Genomic DNA, 23,476 nt, shown 5'->3' on the forward strand with positions numbered 1-23,476 from the left:
ATACCTGCATTGCACTCCTGCCCAGCTTCACCACCTCAAACAGCATCATGTTCTCCATGCCATTCTCTTGGTGGTGGCCATTTAACCGGCCGGCTCCCTTCCCTCCTTTGCCTTTCTCCCCTGCTGCTTTCTTCCCCCTCTTTCCACCCTGGAAAATACAAGGACCAGACCATGAGGAATAATAAAGTGTGAGAATCATCACATGTATAAGAAAAAGAGACACTTATTGTTATATAATAATTGTATATACTTGTCACAAATATATATGACTTAAAGCAGCAATGTTGTGTTATTTGACCAGGAAATTCAGGGCAAAAGTCGAATGCATTTTTTTAACGTACCTTTCCTTTAGCTGAGGTCGTACTTCTTCCATCGAGATCCTCAGAGAAGTCTGTGTCTGAAGAGAATCGGGTATCTGTATCGCTGGTAGACATAAGCAAAAATTAGAAAAATCATACGAGCCTCAACATCAACAACAAAAGCAGAGGCAAGTACTTACTGAGTATAGGTGTATTCTGATGGGATTTCTGGTGCTGCTATCATTTCTGTAACATCTTCTGGATAACTTCAACGTATGACTTGCTTGAGATCCTCAGAAAATACAAGACAGCATGCGACCTAAAATAAAAAATAAAATTTAGGAAATTAAAGAGAGCTACACATATGTGTATACGTATTGTACACATACAATAAGTATGTGTACAATACGTTTATTTTATGTGCACAATAAGGTTTCAACACCAGCAGAAAGAATAAACTCTGCAAAAAAAGAAGCAAACGTTAAATATGAATATGCTCGCAGAAATCCCTTCCTCTATAGGGAGCAAATGTTACTTTGATGGCTCTTCTTAGAGAGAGAGAGAGAGAGAAAAAAAGACGCTTTCACATGGTAACAGGGGGCGTATACAAATGCTCCTGTCAGGCCCAGCTGCCTTGCCATTGGCTCCCTCTCTCTCCACTCCTCTTGGTTTATAGTCAACGTCAGGAGGGAACACTGGAGTGTCTTCCTCAAAGACCAAATATGGCACTGCCCTATCCGCCCCATACATACCTAAACCAATCAAAAGACAGTATCAACATCAACAAGATACTGAGGGCTTGGCTCTGATGTGTTAATTATATGGCAAATACATCAAAGGGGAGAGCAGAAGGAAATTTTGAAATTAGGATTCTTACTTTGTCCAAAATTTAGAAACACAAGGAAATGAGTTGTAACAGCTTTGGGAGTAAGTGTAACATCAGGTACTAGTCTTATAAGGGTAAACTTAACCCCTCCCAACATATGTCCCCTTCTGGTGCGTCTTATAACACGTAGTGATGACATGTAGTGTGCCATTCTTAAAAGTATAATAGCATTTATTATGAGAGGTGAGGGGACTTAAGAAGATTGTATCGTTATAATTCGGGTGTAACGTTAGCTTTGGGACCCTCTCTCTCGCAGTATCCTGCACATAATCGCCCACACATGCTACATATTGGGGAGCTTACCATGCACACGTTTTATGAATATACAATGACCAACGAAAAATTCCCCACAACAAAACAAAATCAACGTAGCAATGCAACATCAGTACTATGTATGCTGTAGTTAAAACTTAGTGAATTTAACTTAATTGGTATAGTTACTGGTTTCTGTGAATATACCAATTTCCTTGCTTGTGAGTTGATACAGCATTACAACACGACAATATTCAATGGGTGTAGACTGAAAAAAGTGGCGCCAAATCCGGCAGAGTATCTCATAAACTTGTTAATGCTAAGCGAGACGAGACGATCTTTGATCAAAAACAAATTCTGAAACCCAAATAGCGTTGATTCCTGCAAGTCAACTATACCAAAAAGTACCGACTCAGTTTGCTCACACAACGCCGACGCGGGTACGCTCTTCGTCGGCTCCTGTCAAAATTGATGCCGGTGCGCCGCTGGTGCTAGCGCCACTAGCTGAACAACCGAGGGTTTTTGGCGTCTTTTCCACAGCGTCAGCCAGTTCAAATTTGATCAAAGAAAGCATACACGACTCAGTGTGAAAACACTGAGGATAACCGAATGACAAAGATGACAGAACTGCACGATGTCTTATCGTTATATTTCGAGAACATGGCAGCTTTTACCAACGCTATCGCATACTAAGACCATAATAACAAACAACGGGAGCCGTAACTGTACTAGCGCATGCTATTATTGGCTACTACAAAATAACGCCAGTATCTCATGTTTCTGAGGACAATTACTGCATTCTGTCCACACACCAGTTTTATCCACTTTTTTTCAGTAGATAAAGCAAATGACCATAACACATATGCTGCAATTAACGAGCCGATAATAACTCCCATTTGATAGCAATGCTAACAGCTACTGCTAACCGTGCCTAAAAAACATCACGTCCTTGCGTCCTCCATCTTGCCTCGGGAGTTCCAGCTCCGTATTGCATAAGCAACAAACACTTTGTTTACAAATATATAAAGTGCAACTAAGTCAATTGTAACAATAAAACGCTTATTTCGGCTACGAACCAAACATTTTGCGTTCTCGAGCCCAAAATCCAGTTCGTTAGCGTGCTAACAACCGAAGTAGCCTTGTACCGCGAGCTAGCAGAGCGACTCGGTTCAGGCAGACATCCGCGCTCTGGGCTCTTCTACAGCTAGCCTGGCTAGCAAAATACAAATCAACTAACTTCCAGATAGCTCTCCGCCATTTTACTGCTAACTTACCTTATTGTGAAATGTAATCCCGACAGAACCGTAACTTTTATTACTATTAAACAGGCTCCGTTTGAATCCCACTACAATTCTGTAAAAAAAAGAGTTTAAAAGTCGCGGTCAGAGGCGGTTTCGGACGTTCTCTCACCCCGCTTGCTCCGTAGTTCGGTTTGTTGTTTCGACGACCTGGGAGGAGGAAATCCTGGTGCAGAGCTACCACCTAGCGGCCACAATGCCCGCATAAGATGCACCGAGGGTGAGCTGACATCTACTGGTCACTGACAAGTACTGCGCCTTTAAACTGCTGCTTTGGAGTTTAACATTCTAGGCCAGGCAAAGTAACCCATTTTTGGGCCAAAAAACCGACAAATTGTAAAATAATTTTTTTCAGCTCAGATAATTTCTATGAGGTGTCCAGAACAACATACTAAAAGTCCTAAGAAATCCTAGTTGAGGAAATATGTTTAATTCTCATCAATCCGAGGTGTGTGCCAATAAGGCGAGACACCAATAAATCCCAATAGGGCTATTTTTTTCCTTTAGTCCTATCAAAATGAAACTTTACACAATGAAAGTATCCATGAAAATGAAAACATTTTGTATTACAAGTTTCTTTGAAAATTAATTTTAATATGCAAATGACTTGAGCTATACACTAATCGTACATGCCCAAAATCAACCCAAATAGGCTTAATGTTTTCCTTTACTCCTACCACAATAAAACTTTACATAGTAAAAGTATACTAGAAAAGTAACTTTTTTTGTATTACAAGTTTCTTTTTAAATTAATTTGAATATGCACATGAGCTCCACACTTATTGAATATCCAATCATCCTACTGCCAATGGGTGATGGCAATGCTGCTTTTAGACTGGCCTCAAACCTGAAAAACTGCCTGGCTTACCTGCCAGGGGTATAACAGGTGCCTCTCATGAATAAGATTTGTCTCTTCAAATGCCACTGCACGCAATTTGATAGCACTACAACCAATCAGAGCAATGAACAATGTGACGTATTAAGCCCCGTTCGTTTAGCGAACAGCGGGATTAACTGTTAAATTTTACTTTTGCCGTGGTCGTCTGCAAAACCGAACATTCCACTTACTTGCTAATGAAAGATTTGAGTGCCGTCTTCCAAATCGTTAAGGGTCGAGGCCAAAGCCATCTCAAACTCAAACAACATATCCGCAGCCATCTTTGATGTTTACTATCACGGCTTCGACGGCGCACTGTCGTCATCCGTTTACGTCCGCCCCAGAGCACCATACATAGGGCTCTGGCCCGCCCATATCAGATAGAACCAATTGAAATGTAGCTCAGGATTTCTTGACATATTTAATGAGCTTCAATGGAGAGTGCCCAGACCAACAGGCGCAGCACATTTAATTTGCCAGCGCCTAGTGGCAGGTCTGGATTTACAGGCTAGTGCCATTCCCTTTCCTATGCCAGATGTAGAATCACAGCCTGAAATGGCATGGAGAAAGAGGAGATTGTCACGCACCTTGGGACCAAGTAACTCATGTAACTCCTTTGTCTACGTTATGCACCATATCTGTCTTATTTTTGTTGCTTTCTTTGGTTCTTGTGCCATAAACAGCTTGTGTGCATTCAGATCAGCATGATGCAACAAGAGTACTAACAGGTCTGTGTCATCACCTACTGAGACTGTGTCTTTTGTTCTGGCAGAGGCAATGGCAGTTTGGACAATGAGCACATCTGCATCGTGCTTTGCATGGTTTGTGATATACCATTTTTATCTTACAAGTTTCTTTGAAAATGTATTTTAATATGCAAATGAGCTATACACTTATCAAATATAGGCTACCCAAAATATATCCGCATAGGCTTAATTTTTTCCTTTAAAGATCCAAGTGACTGCTGCAGATATTGCTGCGGTTGGTCGCATACACATTCAGTACTTTATGATTCCTCCTATACGTGAACCTATTGAGTATCAGCCACTGGCTCTGTTGCCAGCAGATAACAAAACATTACAGCTGGATGTTTTGTGGAAGACATCCCTACTCCTTCACTCTCAAAGGCCATCGTGGTCTGGTATGATGCAGATCCTGCATCTTCTAGATGAACACCCTGGGAGAGCTTCAGTAACATTACTTCCAATGATTGATCTTGATCCCAGTGATGAATCCTGCATATACTCAACATTGAGGTTTGTGGCAACTCAAGCTCTGCAGCATGATGTGACCCCTGTTCTGACGTTCGACCAACCCCTTCTGGAAAGCCTTGACCATTATAGGTTAACTTCTAATACAAATGTTTTACTTTTCATTTAGACTTTCATTGTGTAAAGTTTTAATGTGGTAGGAGTGAAGGTTCAAATTAAGCCTATGCGGATAGCCTATATTTGATAAGTGTATAGCTCATTTGTATATTAAAATTCATTTTCAAAGAAACTTGTAAGACAAAAAATGGTATATCACAAACCATGCAAAGCTGATGCAGATGTGCTCATTGTCCAAACTGCCATTGCCTCTGTCAGAACAAAAGACACAGTCTCAGTAGGTGATGACAGACTTGTTAGTACTCTTGTTGCAAGTCTGATCTGTGGCAAGTCTGATCTGTATGGGTTCACTTTGGTGGGCCTACACTGACCTGGTTTGATCTCTGTTTTATCTAGTGCCACCCAATTTCTTCCCTAAAGATCTCTCATTACATTGGTCCATTTCATCACTCAATTTGGCCCACCTGATTATGTTTACCTGCTATTGAGCAGGTAAACATAACCCTGAGCTGCATTGGTTAAATTGTTAACCAATGCAGCTCAGGGTTCACAAACTTTTGCACATACAAAAGTTGGCAAATAATTTTTTTTAATCTGTTTTAACAATTGATTTCTGGAAAATAAAAATGTTGAATTGATAAACAAAAATCTGTTATTTCATTTAAAAATACTGGTATTGATAAATAAAATTCATAAAGGCTCAAGGGGTTCACATACTTTCAAGCAGCACTGTATGGTGCATAAAGTAGACAAAGGAGTTACTTGGTCCCAAGGTGTGTGACAATCTCCTCTATCCATGCCATTTCAGTCTCGTCTATTTGGCATAGGAAAGGGAATGGCACTGAAAAAAGTAAAAAAAATTACACTAGCTAGGGGAGGGGTTAATCTAATTCATGAGAGGCACCTGTTATACCCCTGGCAGGTAAGCCAGGCAGTTTTTCAGGTTTGAGGCCAGTCTAAAAGCAGCATTGCCATCACCCATTGGCAGTAGGATGATTGGATATTCAATAAGTGTGGAGCTCATGTGCATATTCAAATGCATTTAAAAATAAACTTGTAATACAAAAAAAGTTACTTTTCTAGTATACTTTTACTATGTAAAGTTTTATTGTGGTAGGAGTAAAGGAAAAAATTAAGCCTATTTGGGTTGATTTTGGGCATGTTCGATTAGTGTATAGCTCATTTGCATATTAAAATTAATTTTCAAAGAAACTTGTAATACAACATTTTTTAATTATCATGGATACTTTCATTGTGTAAAGTTTAATTTTGATAGGACTAAAGGAAAAAAATAGCCCTATTGGGATTTATTGGTGTTTCGCTTTATTGGCACACATCTCGGATTGATGAGAATTAAACATATTTCCTCAACTAGGATTTCTTAGGACTTTTAGTATGTTGTTCTGGACACCTCATAGAAATGATCTGAGCTGAAAAAAATTATTTTACAATTTGTCTGTCGTAAAATGCTATTTTGCCTGGACTATTCAGTGTAATATGGACTATGCATATCATGGTTTTTATTTTCATTTTTTTTCTGTATCATCTATCCAATGTGTTTGGCCCTATCTTTCAAGCAACTGTGGCAAACGCCAAGAGAAACCAAATTAAGTCCATAGTCTAAACCATTTCGATTAAACACAACATTTGAATCTTTTACTCATTAGTTTTGAATTAGGGGGAAAATAAACAAAACCTCCTTTATATTTAAAATAACGTTTCACTTAGATGAGTTCATTTGAACCCTTATGTGACGTGGTTATTTAATGAATCCTTTAAATAATTTAATTAAGCCACAATTCAGACTGAACCTTTACATCTATCTTAATTTGCAAGCTGCTCCCATAAATCGATTGTTTTGTAACTACCGGAGAAATACCAACAGGAGCTTTGCAAGTCACATTAAACCTCCACTGAGTAAAAGTTTCATTCTGATAAGAAACAAATGTTCATGTAATTTATGTAAAACTAGAATCATTCATCAGAATACTTGTTTTAAAAACTGACAAACCTTTTTTTAGATGGTTGACACGTTTGAGTTGGTGTCATTTAAACACCTATATCCAACTAGTTGTAGAATGCTAAATGTTAGTAGTTAGGTTACAAGAGAAAAACATATCAAGACCAATAAAATACAATTTATTCACACTTGATTGACACACACAAGGGAATTTATGATGGAATGGTAAAATAATTTTACACCACACTCAAACTGCAGGCCCTAAACGGTTGATTTGAGTCAGTTATTATTAAGCACATTCTTATTGGATTCAATAATTTATGTTTCTATACAGAGCAGCACACATTGAGAAAATTGCATCTAAAACATCAAAAACCTAGACAATATAGATGAGTGGAACACATAAATGTATTAAACTGACTTAAAGGAATACTTCACCCATACGGAACCAGCGTTCTATCATTATAAAATAACTATTATAATATAATGAATGAGGTTTTTCTTCCCTCAGTCTTCCCTTAGTCTTCCCTTGGCCCAGCTGTCCTGTTAATCCTAACCCTTACTGTGATGTCACAGTAAGGAAACTGTAGGGTTAGACAGTGAGACCATAAAACACTCTTTCTGCCTTTTCTCAGGCTAAGATGATCCGATTTTAAAAAAAAATGCACATTTATACTAAATAGGATCTCCGAGTTCAATACACCTTCATATTCCAACCGGTGAAGTAGGCCTTTAATATTACAGATGATTTTTAGTTCAAACTGTCTTAAATGTCAAACACAAAACATGAGTACATCAACCTAGAAAGGCATCTCTGGCAAGAAGAGTGTAGAAAAGTTATTTTCTTTAGTGTTTATTTACACATTTCATTAAAAGCACAGAAAACAATATCATATCTCATCTCAAAAACAACAGCTATTAACTGTCTCAGTGATTCTGAAAATATTGTTTTCTTGTGAAAAGTATTCTCATACCTATATAAACAGCGTGATCCTTCTGTATATATAACTATGTTTATATTACAGCTTATCTACATATATTATTAAATTACAAAATGATAAAGACAAGGGAAAGGGAAAGCAGCATTGACATTTGGCGGGAGTGAGGGGATTCCCTTAAGAGATATACGTCTTAATCTTCTGTGTTATGGCTCCACAGCAGATGGGACACTTGAGGAGCGACTGTGAACACTCCTTACACGTGACCAGGTGACCACATGGGACCAGCACAATACAGATATCTCTGTCCATGCAGATCTTACACTGTTTCTCCCTCTGCAGCTTCCTCAGTTTCTCCAGTGGATCCTCATCTGGAACAAAGAAAGAAAGATCACCATGAATTTAGCTGCTATTGATATCCCTGCTGCTCAGGCACTCCCTGCATTCCAATCCCCATACTTCCTTACTATTTAGTATGCCAGAAAAAGATTTAGGATGTCCCAATACATGCACGTCAATTGTAGTATGCTGAAAATACATAAATGTCACCCTAACTTTAGTAGCATTTTGGAGTATTCTTCTTTATTCTTGACATAATGAAAACATATCTTAATTATCTGATTTTTTTTCTCTCTCACGTGGCCCTAATAGTCTTCTGTACTTTAGTATGTAGTGTAGTAAAAGAAGATGTATGTCATTTGGAACGCAGGGAATGTTTAAGTAGTCAACAACCGTAACGTTCACACCACGCACCCGCTTCAGCAAACAGGAAGTACAGTACAGTTGCCTTTTTATTCATTTGCTTTTGTGGTATAGTCATTTGCCTCATTATATTTATCTAATATTATTTAGTAATATTTTTTTACTTATTTATATCCATCTCACTTGGCAGGATGATGAATGTGTATAAGTAGTACGGGATCATGAGGTATAGAATGTATCTGATGTCATGATGCCCTATATAGAGAACACAATGTAAAATATGCCGGACGTATTGTCTCTGTATCCTTATATTTCTATTTTGTCTTTATAAATACAGTCCCCTCCAAGTATTGGAACAGGGAGGCCAATTCCGCCATTTTGCTGTAGACTAGAAACATTTGGGTTTGACACCAAAATATGAATATGAGACAATAGATCAACATTTCAGCTTTTGTTCCCAGGTATTTACATCTGGATCTGCAATAACTCCATCAAGCATGTAACCCATTGACATCACAAAACTTTTGCATTCTTCTTTTGTGATGCTTTTCCAGGCTTTCACCGCAGCCTCTTTAAGTTGTTGTTAGTTTTGGGGGGTTGCTCCCTTCAGTCTCCTCTTTAGAAGGTAACATTCATGCTCTATAGGGTTTAAGTCTAGAGCCTTGGCCAGTCTAAAGGCCAGGACACACCGGTCCGACTACCGACCGTTGCCAGAAAATGTAGTCTGCCGATGCAGGCAGCTTCATTCTCCCCGGTGCGGTCAAAAAAATGCGAAGAGCACACCGAGCCGACTACCGACTTGCCGTACGTTCTGCGCTTTCGCCGGATTACATTAAGTAGCTGTTATCATAATGTAGGCTGTCATTATAACGGAGAGGATGCATGCTGCAGACACACACACACACACACACACACACACACCTGTGGCCGCTCCTCGCCCAAACTACCTCGAATATTTCTGAAAACGTGAAAACGTCATGCACGGACAATCTAATGCTGTGTGCTGATTGTGTTTAGCCTACATAACAATCAGAACATTCTCCAAATTTATCGATAGCTTCCTAAATCATGTTTGACAAAAGTGAAACTAATATCTGCTCCGCTGCCGTGGCAGAGCAGAGACGGGCGAGCCCTCCACCAATCAGATTGCTCTGGCTGAAAGACTGGCCGACGCCGATTGAACATGTTCAATCGGCTGAAAAGAAGCCCAACGACATCTACGACGGCCGACGTCACCGAACACACCAAACAGATTCGTGTCCCCGCCCCCTCCAGACTCTCCGACCATGTCCGACGCCCGATTATCGGGCCGGTTTGTCCTGGCCTTAAAACCTTCCATTTCTTGCCCCTGATGAACTCCTTTGTTGTTTTTGCAGTGTGTCCTGGGTCATTATCTTGCTGCATGATGAAGGATCTTCCAATCAGTTTGGTTGCATCTTTCTTTAAATTGGCAGACACAATGTTTCTGTAGACTTCTGAGTTCATTTTGCTATCATCAATGAAGATTAATGAGCCCGTCCCAGAAGAAGCCATGCGAGCCCAAGCCATGACATTGCCTCCACCGTGTTTCACAGATGAGCTTGTATGCTTGGGGTCATGAGTAGATCCTTTCTTTCTCCAAACGTTAGCCTTTCTATCACTTTAGTAAAGGTTCATTTTGATAACAACACAGTAACACATGATGGCAGCAGCAAAATGAACTTAGAAGTCTACAGAAACATTCTGTCTGCCAATTTAAAGAAAGATGCAACCAAACTGATTGGAAGATCCTCCATCATGCAGCAAGATAATGATCCAAAAAACAACAAAGGAGTTCATTAGGGGCAAGAAATGGAAAGTTTTAGACTGGCCAAGTCATTCTCCAGACTTAAACCCTATAGAGCATTCATTTCACCTGCTAAAGAGGAGACTGAAGAGAGTAACCCCCCAAAACAAACAGCAACTGAAAGAGGAATGCAAAAGTTTTGTGATGTCAATGGGTCACAGGCTTGATGCAGTTATTGCAAGCGAAGGATTTGCAACAAAATATTAAGTATTATTCACTTGAATTTATTTTAAGTCTATCTGTGCCAATACTTTTGCTCTCCTAAAAATGCTATCTTCTCAGTTGTGAATCAGATCCAGATGTAAATACCTGGAAATGTTGATCTATTGTCTCATATTCATATTTTGGTGTCAAACCCAACAGTTTCCAGTCTACAGCAAAAATAAAGGAACTGGCCTCAATGTTCCAATACTTTTGGAGGGAACTGTATATGAACTCTACGGTGTTGGTACTGACAATATCAAGTCAATGTGCGTGGAGGAGGTAGAGTACCTTTGGCCACATCACTGTGTGGTGTGTTCTTAAGACAATCCTCCACCAGTTGTTCCAGACTGGAGTATCCTGAGCCTGTGGTCCTGATCTTCTCCAGGATGGTGTGTTGTAGCACAGTGGGCTCCAGACCCATCCCTATGGCCTGCTGAGCCAGCCCAGAGCTCAGCACCTCTGAGAGGCACACAGAGGACACATCCGTCAACACAGTATAGGGTCGGTGGGTCGATCCCCAGTCTCTCGCCACATGTCCAAGTGTCCCTGAGCAAGACACTGACCCCTAAATGTCTCCTGATAGTTAGCCAGCACCCTGCATGGTAGCTGCTGCTATCAGTGTATGAATGTGTTCTCCAGTTGTAAGTCGCTTTGGATAAAAGCGTCTGCTAAATGACATGTAATGTAATATTTAATATTGCATAGTTTCGCGAGAGCCTGAAATCCCTCTCAAATCAACGATGTCTCTGGCCATGGGTCTGCCATATTTGGGGTCAACAATTAAAAGAGGCTTTAGTGTCTATTTACCGTTAACCTTACAAACAAACACCGCGCAAAGAAAAAGAGGACAGGAGGTTTCGACCCCGAATATGGCAGACCCATGGCCAGAAACATATTTGCATTGAGAGGACAAAAGAACCTTGGTATCGGAAACTATTCAATATTAAATTGAAGGCAAATCCACCCAAACATATGGACCGTAATAACCGTGGCAACTCGGCAAGTTCCTTTTCATTGGGATTACTGCACGCTGGAAAGAGCAGCAGCAAAAAGTTCACTAAAAATGTCCAGATGTATTAGCTCTGAGACTATGCTATGTGGAATGCAAGCAGAGCCCCTAATGAGGCTATCAACACACATGCTTGTTAGCTTAACTTCCAGTTATTTGAATTGGTTACCGGATCATGGTGGATAGAGGAGATTTGAAAATGTTTGACCTATTTTTCTAATGCTCAAAAGGGTAGTCAGGTTCAAAAACAGAAAGGTTTACCATTCTTGTCAGCTGGATATCCATTGTGATGACGTGAAGTCTGCAACAAAAACATGAGCATAGTTATTTTCAGAATAATGTCTAAATATCACAGAATAATTTGACTTACACTTAGCCAAACGATATATACATACAGAAAATAACAAACATTGAATGAATTGAATGTTTTTCAGACCCATTCATACCACAGGGTTGCATGTGTACTTCACTACAGCTAAAGAATAGGTTCCCATTGTCTTCTAGCCTGTCTTTAAACAGCATCTACGTGACCATGTGTATGTTGAGTTATTGGCTTCTGTAACTGTTTCTCCCAGTCATGGAGCGGCTGCAGAATGATACGTTCTTAAAGGGATTTCAGTAAAAGAGAAGGGGGCCAAATTTAGTTTCCTTAGACATAAATTAAATCAAATCAGTTCTATTTGTATAGCCCAATATGACAAATAGACATTTGCCTTAGTGGGCTTTACATTCCATAGAGTATGACACCTTGCTCTTTAGCTAGGCTGAGAAAAAACTCCCAGTAAAAAAACTTTTATTGGGATAAAAAAAAATTGATAAATCTCAGGGAGAGTTGACAAAGTAAGGGATCCCTCTCCCAGGACGGACATGCTGCAATAGATATCATAAGTAGAGAAAAATCACAAAGGAATTCAATCATTGAACAGATGTTTACATGGTAATACTAAAGTAAAGTGTGAATAGTGTGGATGCAGGAAGACTTAAGGTGCTGCAGACCGTATCCACATCTACAGTACTTGATTTGTGGAACTCAGAATAAAGAATCCTCATATTAGCCTCAGCTCTACTTACATTGTTTCAACAAAGAACAAGGACTGCAAGTTTCGGCCTGAAAATGATTTCCAATAATAAGTTTAAAAGTACATATGTCGCACTGAGACTGAGTCCACGATAACGTATTGCATAGGATTTTATTTCTGGTGAACTTTAGAAATGAGATTAAGGCAGTAAAATAAGAGAATGCCCTAAAATAACCGGACTGCACATAAAAACACATTTGCCTGTAGCTTCTCTGTTCTTAGATTTTACACTTATCCAATACTATATATGTTTTTATATTTTAAACCTTTCATTCCTGTGCATACGTGTCCAAATTATTCCAACAACCGGTTCTCACAGAAATACTACTGCTGTCTTTGTTATTTGTCATGCACATGTGCCACATATGAACACGTTTAGAAAATCATGTGTTGTCAGGGTTTGACTAACCTCCTGCTGAAAGAGGAAATCCATTTTGTAGTTTACCGGAGGTCAATACAATGAGACTCGTTGGCAAAGCTAACGCTAGTTGACAAGGCTAACTGGTTTACTGAGGTCCATGTAAAACACTGAATGCTTACAGCTCTATTTGGCCTTGGTTCTTGGAGCTGGATGCTGTTGACAAATTCTTGTCCTTTTTCTGTTAACAGGAAGCTGCACCTGGTTACATAAGACATCCATAGAATTATATTAACACAAGAGCAAATTCCAAAGGGAGAAAAAAAATCATTGTGTGTATGTGTTAAGAAGGAGCATCATAGTTGTTGTACCCAGGATAGTGTTTGGCATGTTCTTCCCAAGGGTCTTCATCAGCCTGCCAGCCTTTCAACCCTCCACCACAGTGGAAACACAACACTCTGTCTCCTGTCCCTGCAAGGACAAACAACATTTAAACTTCCAATCACAGCCGTGATCATTTACATTACATGTATTTCCCCAGACTACATGGCCCTTGGTCAGTCACTAGAGCTCTACCTGTGCTGTAGAAGCCGGCCCTGGCCAGCCTCTCTGGGTCTATAGAGTGTGGCCCACCTCCAAAGCTCCTGAGCCTCTCCTCCAAACTCCCCATTTGGACAGGGTGAGCGTTAGCATGTTGCATGCTGCTTCCCTCCTCCTCTGTGCCCCCCTCCGATGGCACGTTGCCCACATCGTGCCCCAGGATGAAGAAGCAGTAGGGGAAGTGTTTGGTGTGTTCTCCCCAGCCCGTGTCCCCTGCCTCCCAGCCTCCCAGCATGCCCCCACAGCAGAAACACTGCACGCGGTCACTCTCCCCCAGGTAGTAGAGGCCGGCCTGGGCCAGGTCTCTGGCTCTGACAGGTAGAGCAGAGGGCCAAGAGGAGAAGGTATGGAGGCGGGCCTCCTCACTCCTCATGTGGGGGGCCATGGGGTAAATGGACTCATCCACTACCTCTCCTGTTCTCAAGCGGTATTCCATGTCCTCTGCTTCTTCATTGTAAGTGGAACCATTGGTTAGAGGGGAACAAGAACTGGGGTTAAACCCAGTGCGGTGGGTGCAGCTGAGAAACTTACAGGATGGAGAAACCTGGAAGAACAGCGAAAGGATGATTTATCTATTCAGAAAAGAATGAAAACAAGTCAGAATATATGTTTCCATGAGCATCACCCTCACCTCCTTATGCCTCTCTACAGGAGTGTCCCCACTGCACCAGTTCTCCACAGTCTTCTGGCAGCTGAAGCAGCGGACCCGGTCAGCAGGGCCCGTGAAGTAGAAGCCGGCCCGGGCCAGTCTCTCCGCTGACACCTGCTGGGCCAGGCCACAGCCACGGAAAGAGGCCAGACGGCTGCTCATCAGGGAGAAGTCATTGGAGTGATCTGACTCCCAGCTCCCATCCTCACTGAGCTCACACATGATGGAAGCAGGCAGGGGACTGACACAATGTCTAGAGGAAAGACAAAGGAAACACCATGATGTGGGTGTAGATATTGTAGAGTTAAGAAACCGTCTAGTCAGGGTGTCAATGACTAGACGGTGTGTCAGTTTCCAGTGTAAATGCACAAACAATAATAACAAAGACGTCACACTGAAATACAGAAGTAAACATGGAGCCCACTGAAGAGTTTACTGCTTCATTTATAGGTGAAGGTCATTCAGTTCACCAGAGGATTATTGCAAAGTCCAGGCTGAGGAGAAGGGAACATTTAGAAAGATGGTTTTAGGTTGGCCAATGGCTGCTCCTTCTGTATCCAGGTGTGTGTGGGCAGAGCCAGGAGGGGTGGGGTTATGGGATGAACAGCTTCACAGAAGCCTTTTCAAAATTGTGACAACTCTGTTGATTTAGAGGAAAGTCAAAGTCACGTGAATGACCGTAGGATGTTTCAGACACCATGTCGCATTGAAATCAAACCTGTATCTGACTTAGGACCGCATGTGAAATCGGCCAAAACTGAAATGGAATAGATCAGAATCCATGTGATTGGCGCTTAAACTCATGTGAGTCACATGTCAGCTAAAAAAAAAAAGATTTTCCTGCAGTTCGAACATCGCCTATTTCCCTGTAAAGCTGCTCAGCACATCTAAGCTTTTAGAGGGTGACTGTGCCTTTAAGAGAAGCAGACATGGAGCCATTGGATATTTCATAAGGGATGGGCACTGGAGGGACAGGCTCATCTACAGGCTGGGTACACAGCCACAAACTAGTTTGACTAAAATGTGTAACCCTTTGCAGCCCAACAACACACACTATGCCAAAGCACAACAAGCTAAAAGGATGATATGAGACCGTTAGGCATACCCTTAATAAGTCATATAGAGAATGCTACTAAAAAGACCAGTGGCATGAAGGTGTGGCACAAGGTTAGTAAGCAAACGAGGGTCCATGATAACAAGTGAAGTTATGTTGCGACACATCATTGGAAGTATACCACACCCCTCCATTTATACATTTTTCCCAGAGGGTGGAAATGTATAGGTATAGTCACTTAGTCACGTACAATAATGTTTCTCTCTTGTTTTGACTTTTGAGTGTACACACACAATTATCTTTTGCAGGTTACAACACAGTCAAACTAATGAAACCTCCATACCTGAACACAGTCATCATACAGCAGAAGTGACTATCACATTTAGACATGTGTTGTAACCAATGCATATCAGCCCTGGACATGCAGCTATTTATTGATCTACTGCCATCTTCAACACGGTACAATATTGACTTAAATGAGTGGATCAGCCTGTGATCTTTGGGCTGCTTCCTTGTTGGCATTATTCCATTTAGCAAAAACGTAAATATTTAAGCTGCACCTGATTCAGTGATAACTGCTTCGCCTAAAGTTGTTAGTGAGTCAGAGGTGATTAACAAGAATATAATTCAGATATCCTCATACTATCTGACCTTATATACGTGCTAGGTCTAGGGCTTGACCCCGCAAACTCCAGAATCGTCCCGCAGCTTTGAGGTTCAACAACAGCGACACAACACCCGCATAGTGGCAGACAAACACTGACTGTTATTGGCATATGTTAGATGGCACCGCGGTAACCACACACACACACACACACACACACACACACACACAGTAGAAACTCATTGGACAGACGAGAAAAGCAATACAATTATCTAAATGTACGCAGATGTATTTGAACGCTGTAGCGAGTAGCTAAAACGTTGTCTAGCCACGTTAGCTTAGCTGTTCTACATTACGCTACGTCAAAAAGTTATTTGATCAACTTCAACAATTACCGTCGTACACCTTGGAGCCAGCTCCTCGTTGAGTAATGTCAGGTAGGCTCTGATGAGAACACCGCCTACAGCAGGATCCAACTATTAAAGAGGACTGTTTATTTGACGTGACCTCTCTATGAGGAAGTGAAAGCGGCTGGGTAGCAACTTTTGCGCACGTTGTCCTGCGCATCCCAGCTGACCACAACTGTGACGTCAGGAGAATCAGAAATGTGTCTTTTTGGCTGTTTTTATTTTTATTTCTAAGGTTTTGATCAAGAAAGAGGATATGTGTAGCCTATCTACCAACATTTTTATTATCGTGCATCTTATTTTCCTTCTTGCTAAATACCATGTTTAAAAAAGCTAATTTAGAAACTCTAAAACCCTCCTAGAAAAAAGGAACAAACACTATTTATCTGATTTTCTACCCATGTAAAAGTAATCAGGTCTTAGAATATTGTATAATTGTAAAATTGTATTGTATATAATATGTGTGGCATCTTCATGAGGCTGTAGACCTATGTATTCCTCCTGGCACATGATTCATACAGTGGAAAGTATTTACAGCGCTTTACTTTTTCCACATTTCGTTGTTTTACAGCTTGGAATAACACTGGATTAAATGAATTATTTCCCTTCAAAGTTATACACATAATACCCTATAATGACAACTTTAAAAAAAGTTTGTTTGAGAACTGCAAATTTATTAAAAATAAAAAAACTTTGCTCAATACTTTGTTGTGGCACCTTTGGCAGCATTTACAGCCTCAAGCCACAAACTTGGCACATATCTTTGGCCAGTTTCCCCCATTCCCCTTAACAGAACCTCTGGAGCTCCATCAGGTTGGATGGGGAGCGTCAGTGCACAGCCATCTTCAGATCCCTCCAGAGATGTTCAATGGGATTCAAGTGTGGGCTCTGGCTGGGCCACTCTAGGACATTCACAGAGTTGTCCTGAAGTCACTCTATGGGCAGAGATATGTGTCAGTAGAACTTGAATTCGAATTGATTGACTTGAATATTAATTGATCAACCTGCATTTGAATTATTGATACTTGAATTCGAATTTATACACTTGAATATGAATTAATCAATTTGAATTCATTATACTTGAATCTGAATCAGTTAATGTTCGAAATGACACATTCAAATAAAAGTTCTAAATTCAAGTTTTCAAATTCAAGTAGAAAAAATTCAGATTCAAGTAAAAATGTGCACATCCGGTTTCTTTGAGGAAGAGCAATCGAGTGCAGATCTCTGATACTAGGCTACAGCGTCCGGTGGGTGACCGTTTAATGTCCAGGAAATATAAAGTCATTAGTTTGTTTAATCATCATCTGTGTTTTTGACCTCTTGTTTTATAATCTTTTAGAACACTAATCACGTTTGAGTAATGAAACTGAAAGTAGTTATAATATCACCAATAGGCTATATTAATGAAAACAGACGGTCAAACAGCGTCCAAATGAGCTAAAATCCTAAATACAATAAACAGTAATATGGCAAACTTATTTTTAGGCAAGCTCTAATTGATTATTTATTAATTTTTTCACACGTTTACATGTTTAGGGGCGGAGGATTCCTCCGACGCTCTCTGCCCGGCTTATCAGACAGCACTCAGCTGTTTTTTTGGAGCATTAAATGCTTAATTTCCTAGCCTGGCATTCCCAGACCTGCCACTAGGCGCTGGCAAATTAAATTTGCTGCGCGTGTTGGTCTGGACACGCTCCGTTGAAGCTTTATCAAGAAAGCCAGAAATCTGGCTGGTGGTTTCAATTGGTTCTATCTAATATGGGCGCGCCAGAGCTCTTTATATGGTGCTCTGGGGAGGACGTAAGCGGATGACGACAGTGACGTGCATGCGACGTTGAAGCCGTGATAGTAAACATCAAAGATGGCTGCGGATATGTTGTGTGAGTTTGAGACTGCTTTGGCCTCGACCCTTAACGATTTGGAAGACGGCACTCAAATCTTTCATTAGCAAGTAAGTGGAATGTTCTATTTTGCCAACCGACAACAGCAAACGTTTAATTTAACAGTTTAACAGCTGTTCGCTAAACGAAAGGGGCTTACGTCACCTTGTGCATCGCTCTGATTGGTTGTAGTGCTATCCAACTGCGTGCAGTGGCATTTGAAATGCACGAGTAGGAGCCGCCCCTTGAGTTGGAAATTACTATTGATCGTGGCCAGACCCTCTATCGTTCAAGATATCAGGGTCTGGATTTCCAGGCTATTAATTTCCTGCATTCTGGTGAATTTGTATTCACCAAACACCTTTCTTCAGTGCAAATGAACAGTAGTGCAAATAGACCGAACGCTCTCGCTGTCATCTCTCCTATAGGCATACTCTGGTTTGGTCGTGGCATAGCCTCATCCTCGCTGCTGTCCTCGGTATTTGAGACGCAGCATTTATTTAATGCTCATAGTTATTCACATAGCCTAGTGCTGAAACGAAAGCTATCAAGGCCGTGGTTTAAGGCTGAAATGATAACCGGGGCAGTGCACGTCACGTTGTCGAGGGGAAGGCTTCCGCGATCTCCGTTAGTTTCAGTTTACAGCCGACAAAGTTACAATCACAACGACCGCATAGACAGCGCATGGACAGCGTTTTAATGAAGCCTCTCATTCTTATTATCATAAGGGCGTTGATGCAAATGATGAAATCTAAACATTACGGCGGCCCTGCTGGTGCGTAAAAGGACAGTGCAGTTGGCAATCTCTCCTCAGCACACTACCTACCGCAGCTAAAAAGCCACAGTAAAAGTCGATCGCACAGCCGATTCTTGCCTCTGACACGTTGACTCGCAACACAATGAGTCGAGGCATTAGGGTGTTGTTCTCCGGGGATGCAGCTAGATAGCCTACTATTGGAGGCTTTGGCGATTTCCCGCGCCTCTATTTTCTCTCCACACAAAGCGTTATCTCTCCCATTGCACACACGCATGCCGGCCGCTTCTGAGAGCACAGCCAGTGTTGGTTCCACCTGAAAAAATAAAATAAATACAACTTGGACACAGGCCCTGAAGCTGAATGACCGCTCTAGTAACGGGCAGTCCATTACTGGACGCCGAATACTAGACCCCGAATATAAGACGACCCGACTTGTTTACGACCTTACGAAGTGTTAATAGGCTATGTTCGCCTTTACTTGATGCATGCGCGCTCACCGGCCGGCGGGGACACAATTCTTATCAGCGGTAATCTGGCACGATACCGGCACACACCTTGGAGGAGCAGGTGCGCAGGTGAACATTGCATCCTGTCAGCGCGTCTCTCTCTCTCTCTCTCCCCCCTGTGGTAGGGCGCTTGGCAGACGAAGGGAACGTATAGTGACTATGTTGAAGTTATCTACTGTGTATACCCACAGGCCCTGAAAACAGCAGTCATCAAGCCACTCCTAAAAAAGAACAATCTAGATACATCACTCATGAAAAATTATAGGCCCATATCTAACCTACCATTTTTAAGTAAAATCATTGAAAAAGCTGTTTATGTCAAGGTTTCAGGGAAACGACAGACAAGAACCCAATTGCAGGACACAGGAAACAGTTCAGATACAAAAATAGATTTTTATTAAGTGGATGACAAACCAGGTAGTCAGACAGCATGGCAAACAAGTCCAGTTGGGGCAGGCAAAAGGGAAAGTCCAAAAACAGGTCAGAACACGAACAGGCAAGCAGGATCGGAACACAGGATGAAATCCGAAAGCTGGGTGAACACACAAAGACATCTGACAATCTGGCAACTGACTGAGGGAACTGAACTGAGATATATACTGGGGCTGATTAACTGATGAGGAGCAGGTGAGTGTGGGGCAGACCAGGTGAATGTAATTAACCGGGAGTGCAGAGCAGGAGGGAGTGGCCGGGTCTGAAGTGACATGAGTAGAAAGTAAACCAGGAAAACAGACAGAAAACAAACTAAATACTGGCTGAAGTTGTGACAGTTTATCAACAGTACTTAACTAACTAGCAAAGAACTGCTTTGATGTTTTCCAGTCAGGATTTTGACAACACCACAGCACTGAGACTGCTCTGGTTAAGGTCCTCAATGACATCCATTTAAACACAGACGTGAGAACAAAAGTTCTGTCTTAGTTTTACTGGATCTCAGTGCCACTTTTGACACAGTTGACCACAGCGTATTACTAGATCGACTAGCAAACTGGGTTGGACTTTCTGGAACTGTACTAAGCTGGTTTGAATCCTACTTAAATGATAGAGACTACTATGTGTCAATAGGCAATTTCACATCTGACCGGACAAATATTGAATGCGGAGTCCCCCAAGGTTCCATTCTTGGGCCTCTTCTGTTTAACATCTACATGCTCCCACTAGCTCAGATTATGAATAAGAACAAATTATGCTACCATAATTATGCAGACGACACACAAATAACCATATCACCAGGAGACTACAGTCCGATACAGGCACTGAGTAAGTGCATTGAACAAATCAATGATTGGATGTGCCAAAATTTCCTTCAATTAAACAACGACAAAACTGAAGTAATTGTCTTTGGTGCCAAAGATGAACAATTAAAAGTCAGCGCACAGCTTACATCCGTTATGTTAGAAACCACACCCCAAGCCAGAAATCTTGGTGTTATCGTAGACTCCGACTTGAATTTCAAGAAACACATTAAATCAATTAATAAATCAGCCTACTACCACCTAAAAAACATATCAAGAATTAAAGGGCTTATGTCTCAGCAAGATTTAGAAAAACTTATCCATGCATTTATCTTTAGTAGACTTGACTACTGTAACAGTGTCCTTGCTGGCCTTCCAAAAAAATCTATCAGACAGCTTCAGCTAATTCAGAACGCTGCTGCTCGAGTCCTCACTAGGACCAAAAAAGTGGATCACATTACCCCAGTTCTGAGGTCTTTACACTGGCTTCCTGTCACTCAAAGAATTGATTTCAAAATACTGATGTTGGTTTATAAAGCCCTATATGGTTTAGGGCCAAAATACATTACTGATATGCTGATACGTTATGAACCGTCCAGAGCCCTTAGGTCGTCTGGGACAGGTCTACTTAGGGGCCACTCACACTAGGGCCGCGGCCCCGTGCCAAAGCTTATTAGCATACTAAAGTCTAGAACGTTTGGCCTAGTGTGACCACGGCAACCGTATTCCAGCACGGAACAGCCCCTTGGCCACGGCCACCTGGGAGAGGTGTGCCGTGGCCAAAGTACAGATGCTAATGAGATGACACGCGCACAAGCAAGCGCACAGGCGGCGTTCCTGACGTGAATTTATTAAGGATGCATTGTCCGTTAACGTCCGCTGCCTTACTAGTCGGCACCAGAATTGCCCAACACTTGGACTTGTAGCTATAATGTGTGAGAATTAACGTGTGTGTAAGCCTAGGTGTGGGCTAATAAAAGAGGGAGAGAGCTAATTAGGTCGGCTCAGAAAGCACAGCAAAAAGGTTTTCGTGTTTACTCACGTTCGTCAGATGATTTTTTTTCTTTTTCCTTCCGTCAGCTGTCATAACTGCATTTACGCATGGCGGTGGAGACGCACCCAAAACAACACACCGCGGCCCGGTGATAAGGAAACAGTATAGCCTACACTAAGGTTTAACAAGAAACTTTATAAAGACACCTAAAAAAACGATCTCTGCCCATACAAAAAGTTCTGACTTGGATTTGATGGAGCGATCGATGTGTACAAAACCATCCGGATACATATGGTCTGATGACGGGCCGTTATATTAATAATAAACAGCGTGCTGCACAAATATGAGACTGTCCACCGCGACCTATTACGTCAAGGCTACATTTAAAAAAAAAAACGATAGCTTAAGGATTGATTGATTGATTGTCTTTATTTCGAACATGCAATAAAAAATAGATGAATAAATAACAAACAAACAAAAGCAAAACAAAGAAATATAATTAAAAAAAACAAAAGAAAAACAGACATGCTCGAAAGGGGGTAGGAGGAAGTAAAAAACTTATCTAGTCCTACCCCTTAACAGATCAATTTTGCTTGGATAGATTATGTTATTAGCATGTCAGTATAATAAAAAGCTATAATAATGCATATATACATGAGTACCGAATCATTTTGTGCACATATATATATATATATATATATATATATATATATACACATACATACATACACACACACACACATATACATATATATAATAAACAATCATATATATATATACTATAAACTATTTATATTACATTATAAATACCCATACATGTATATTGTAAGTTACTATACATATATAAATATTACAAATATAAATACAAATACCATGTATTCTACAAAACTACAGTCTACATATGTCCATGTTATAAAGGCTTTTCTAAATTTCTGTACTTTGTGAAGATGATGTCTTTATATCTGTTTTTGAACTGTCTTATGTTTTGGCTTTTCTGTACTTCCACACTTAACTTATTCCACAATTTTACTCCGTAGATGCTGATACAGAAGCTCTTTTTCGTTGTGCGTGTGTGGTGGACCTTGAAGTTCAGCTGTCCCCTTAACTTATAACGTCCCTCCCTTTCAGAAAACATTGCCTGTATGTTTTTTGGTAGCATATCATTTCTGGCTTTGAAGATTATTTGGGCAGTTTTGAATTCAACCAGATCAGGAAATTTGAGAGTTTTGGACTGTATGAATAGTTGATTAGTATGTTCATGATAATTTACATTATGGATTATTCTAATGGCTCGCTTCTGAAGAATATACAACGGTTGTAAAGAGCTTTTGTATGTGTTTCCCCAGATTTCTGAACAGTAATACAAATATGGTAATATTAATGAGTTATAAAGAATATGGAGTGATTTATTATTCAGGAAGTGCTTAGCTTTGGACAGGACTGAAATGCTTCTTGATAGTTTGGTTTGTATGTGTTTTATATGAGGTTTCCAGCAAATTCTGTCGTCAATGATTACCCCCAGAAATTTGTTTTCATATACCCTTTCTAAGTTTACACCCTCTATTTGTACCTCAATGTTTTCTGATTTTTTACAGTTTCCAAATATCATCATTTTAGTTTTATTTAGGTTTAGAGATAACTTATTTCTGTCAAACCATTTTTTTAGTTTGCTAATCTCTGCGGTCAATGTGGACAGAAGTTGCTGCAAATTTTCCCCAGAAACCAGTATATTTGTGTCATCCGCAAAAAGTATAAATTTTAAAGATTTCGAT

At 40.7% G+C, this 23,476-nt stretch overlaps 2 protein-coding genes across 3 annotated transcripts in view; both read right to left on the bottom strand.

Annotated features, from left to right (window-relative positions):
* Positions 1-2,919, bottom strand: part of stag2b (STAG2 cohesin complex component b) — a 43,945-nt gene extending 41,026 nt beyond the window's left edge. Inside the window, exons 1-4 of one of the 2 annotated variants that reach the window (XM_080035763.1) lie at positions 2,848-2,919; positions 500-618; positions 342-423; positions 5-148 (exon numbers count right to left, since the gene is read on the bottom strand). In XM_080035763.1, the coding sequence (XP_079891889.1) occupies positions 5-148; positions 342-423; positions 500-543 (270 nt within the window). In that variant the 5' untranslated portion in view covers positions 544-618; positions 2,848-2,919. Of the gene's footprint in view, positions 1-4; positions 149-341; positions 424-499; positions 619-2,711 lie in introns of both variants that reach the window. The other variant, XM_080035762.1, reaches the window with a different exon arrangement.
* Positions 2,920-7,063: 4,144 nt separating this feature from the next.
* On the bottom strand, positions 7,064-16,450 carry xiap (X-linked inhibitor of apoptosis). Its single transcript, XM_080035713.1, has 8 exons — positions 16,318-16,450; positions 14,247-14,517; positions 13,592-14,159; positions 13,387-13,486; positions 13,198-13,276; positions 11,840-11,879; positions 10,858-11,028; positions 7,064-8,209 (listed from the first exon to the last, which is right to left on the bottom strand). Exons 2-8 carry the CDS (start codon positions 14,484-14,486, stop codon positions 8,016-8,018), a joined length of 1,392 nt encoding a protein of 463 aa, XP_079891839.1. The 5' UTR covers positions 14,487-14,517; positions 16,318-16,450; the 3' UTR covers positions 7,064-8,015.
* Positions 16,451-23,476: the final 7,026 nt, after the last annotated feature.

The sequence above is a fragment of the Ammodytes marinus genome (assembly GCF_949987685.1).
Source record: "Ammodytes marinus genome assembly, chromosome: 10".
NCBI classification, from domain to species: Eukaryota; Metazoa; Chordata; class Actinopteri; order Uranoscopiformes; family Ammodytidae; genus Ammodytes; species Ammodytes marinus.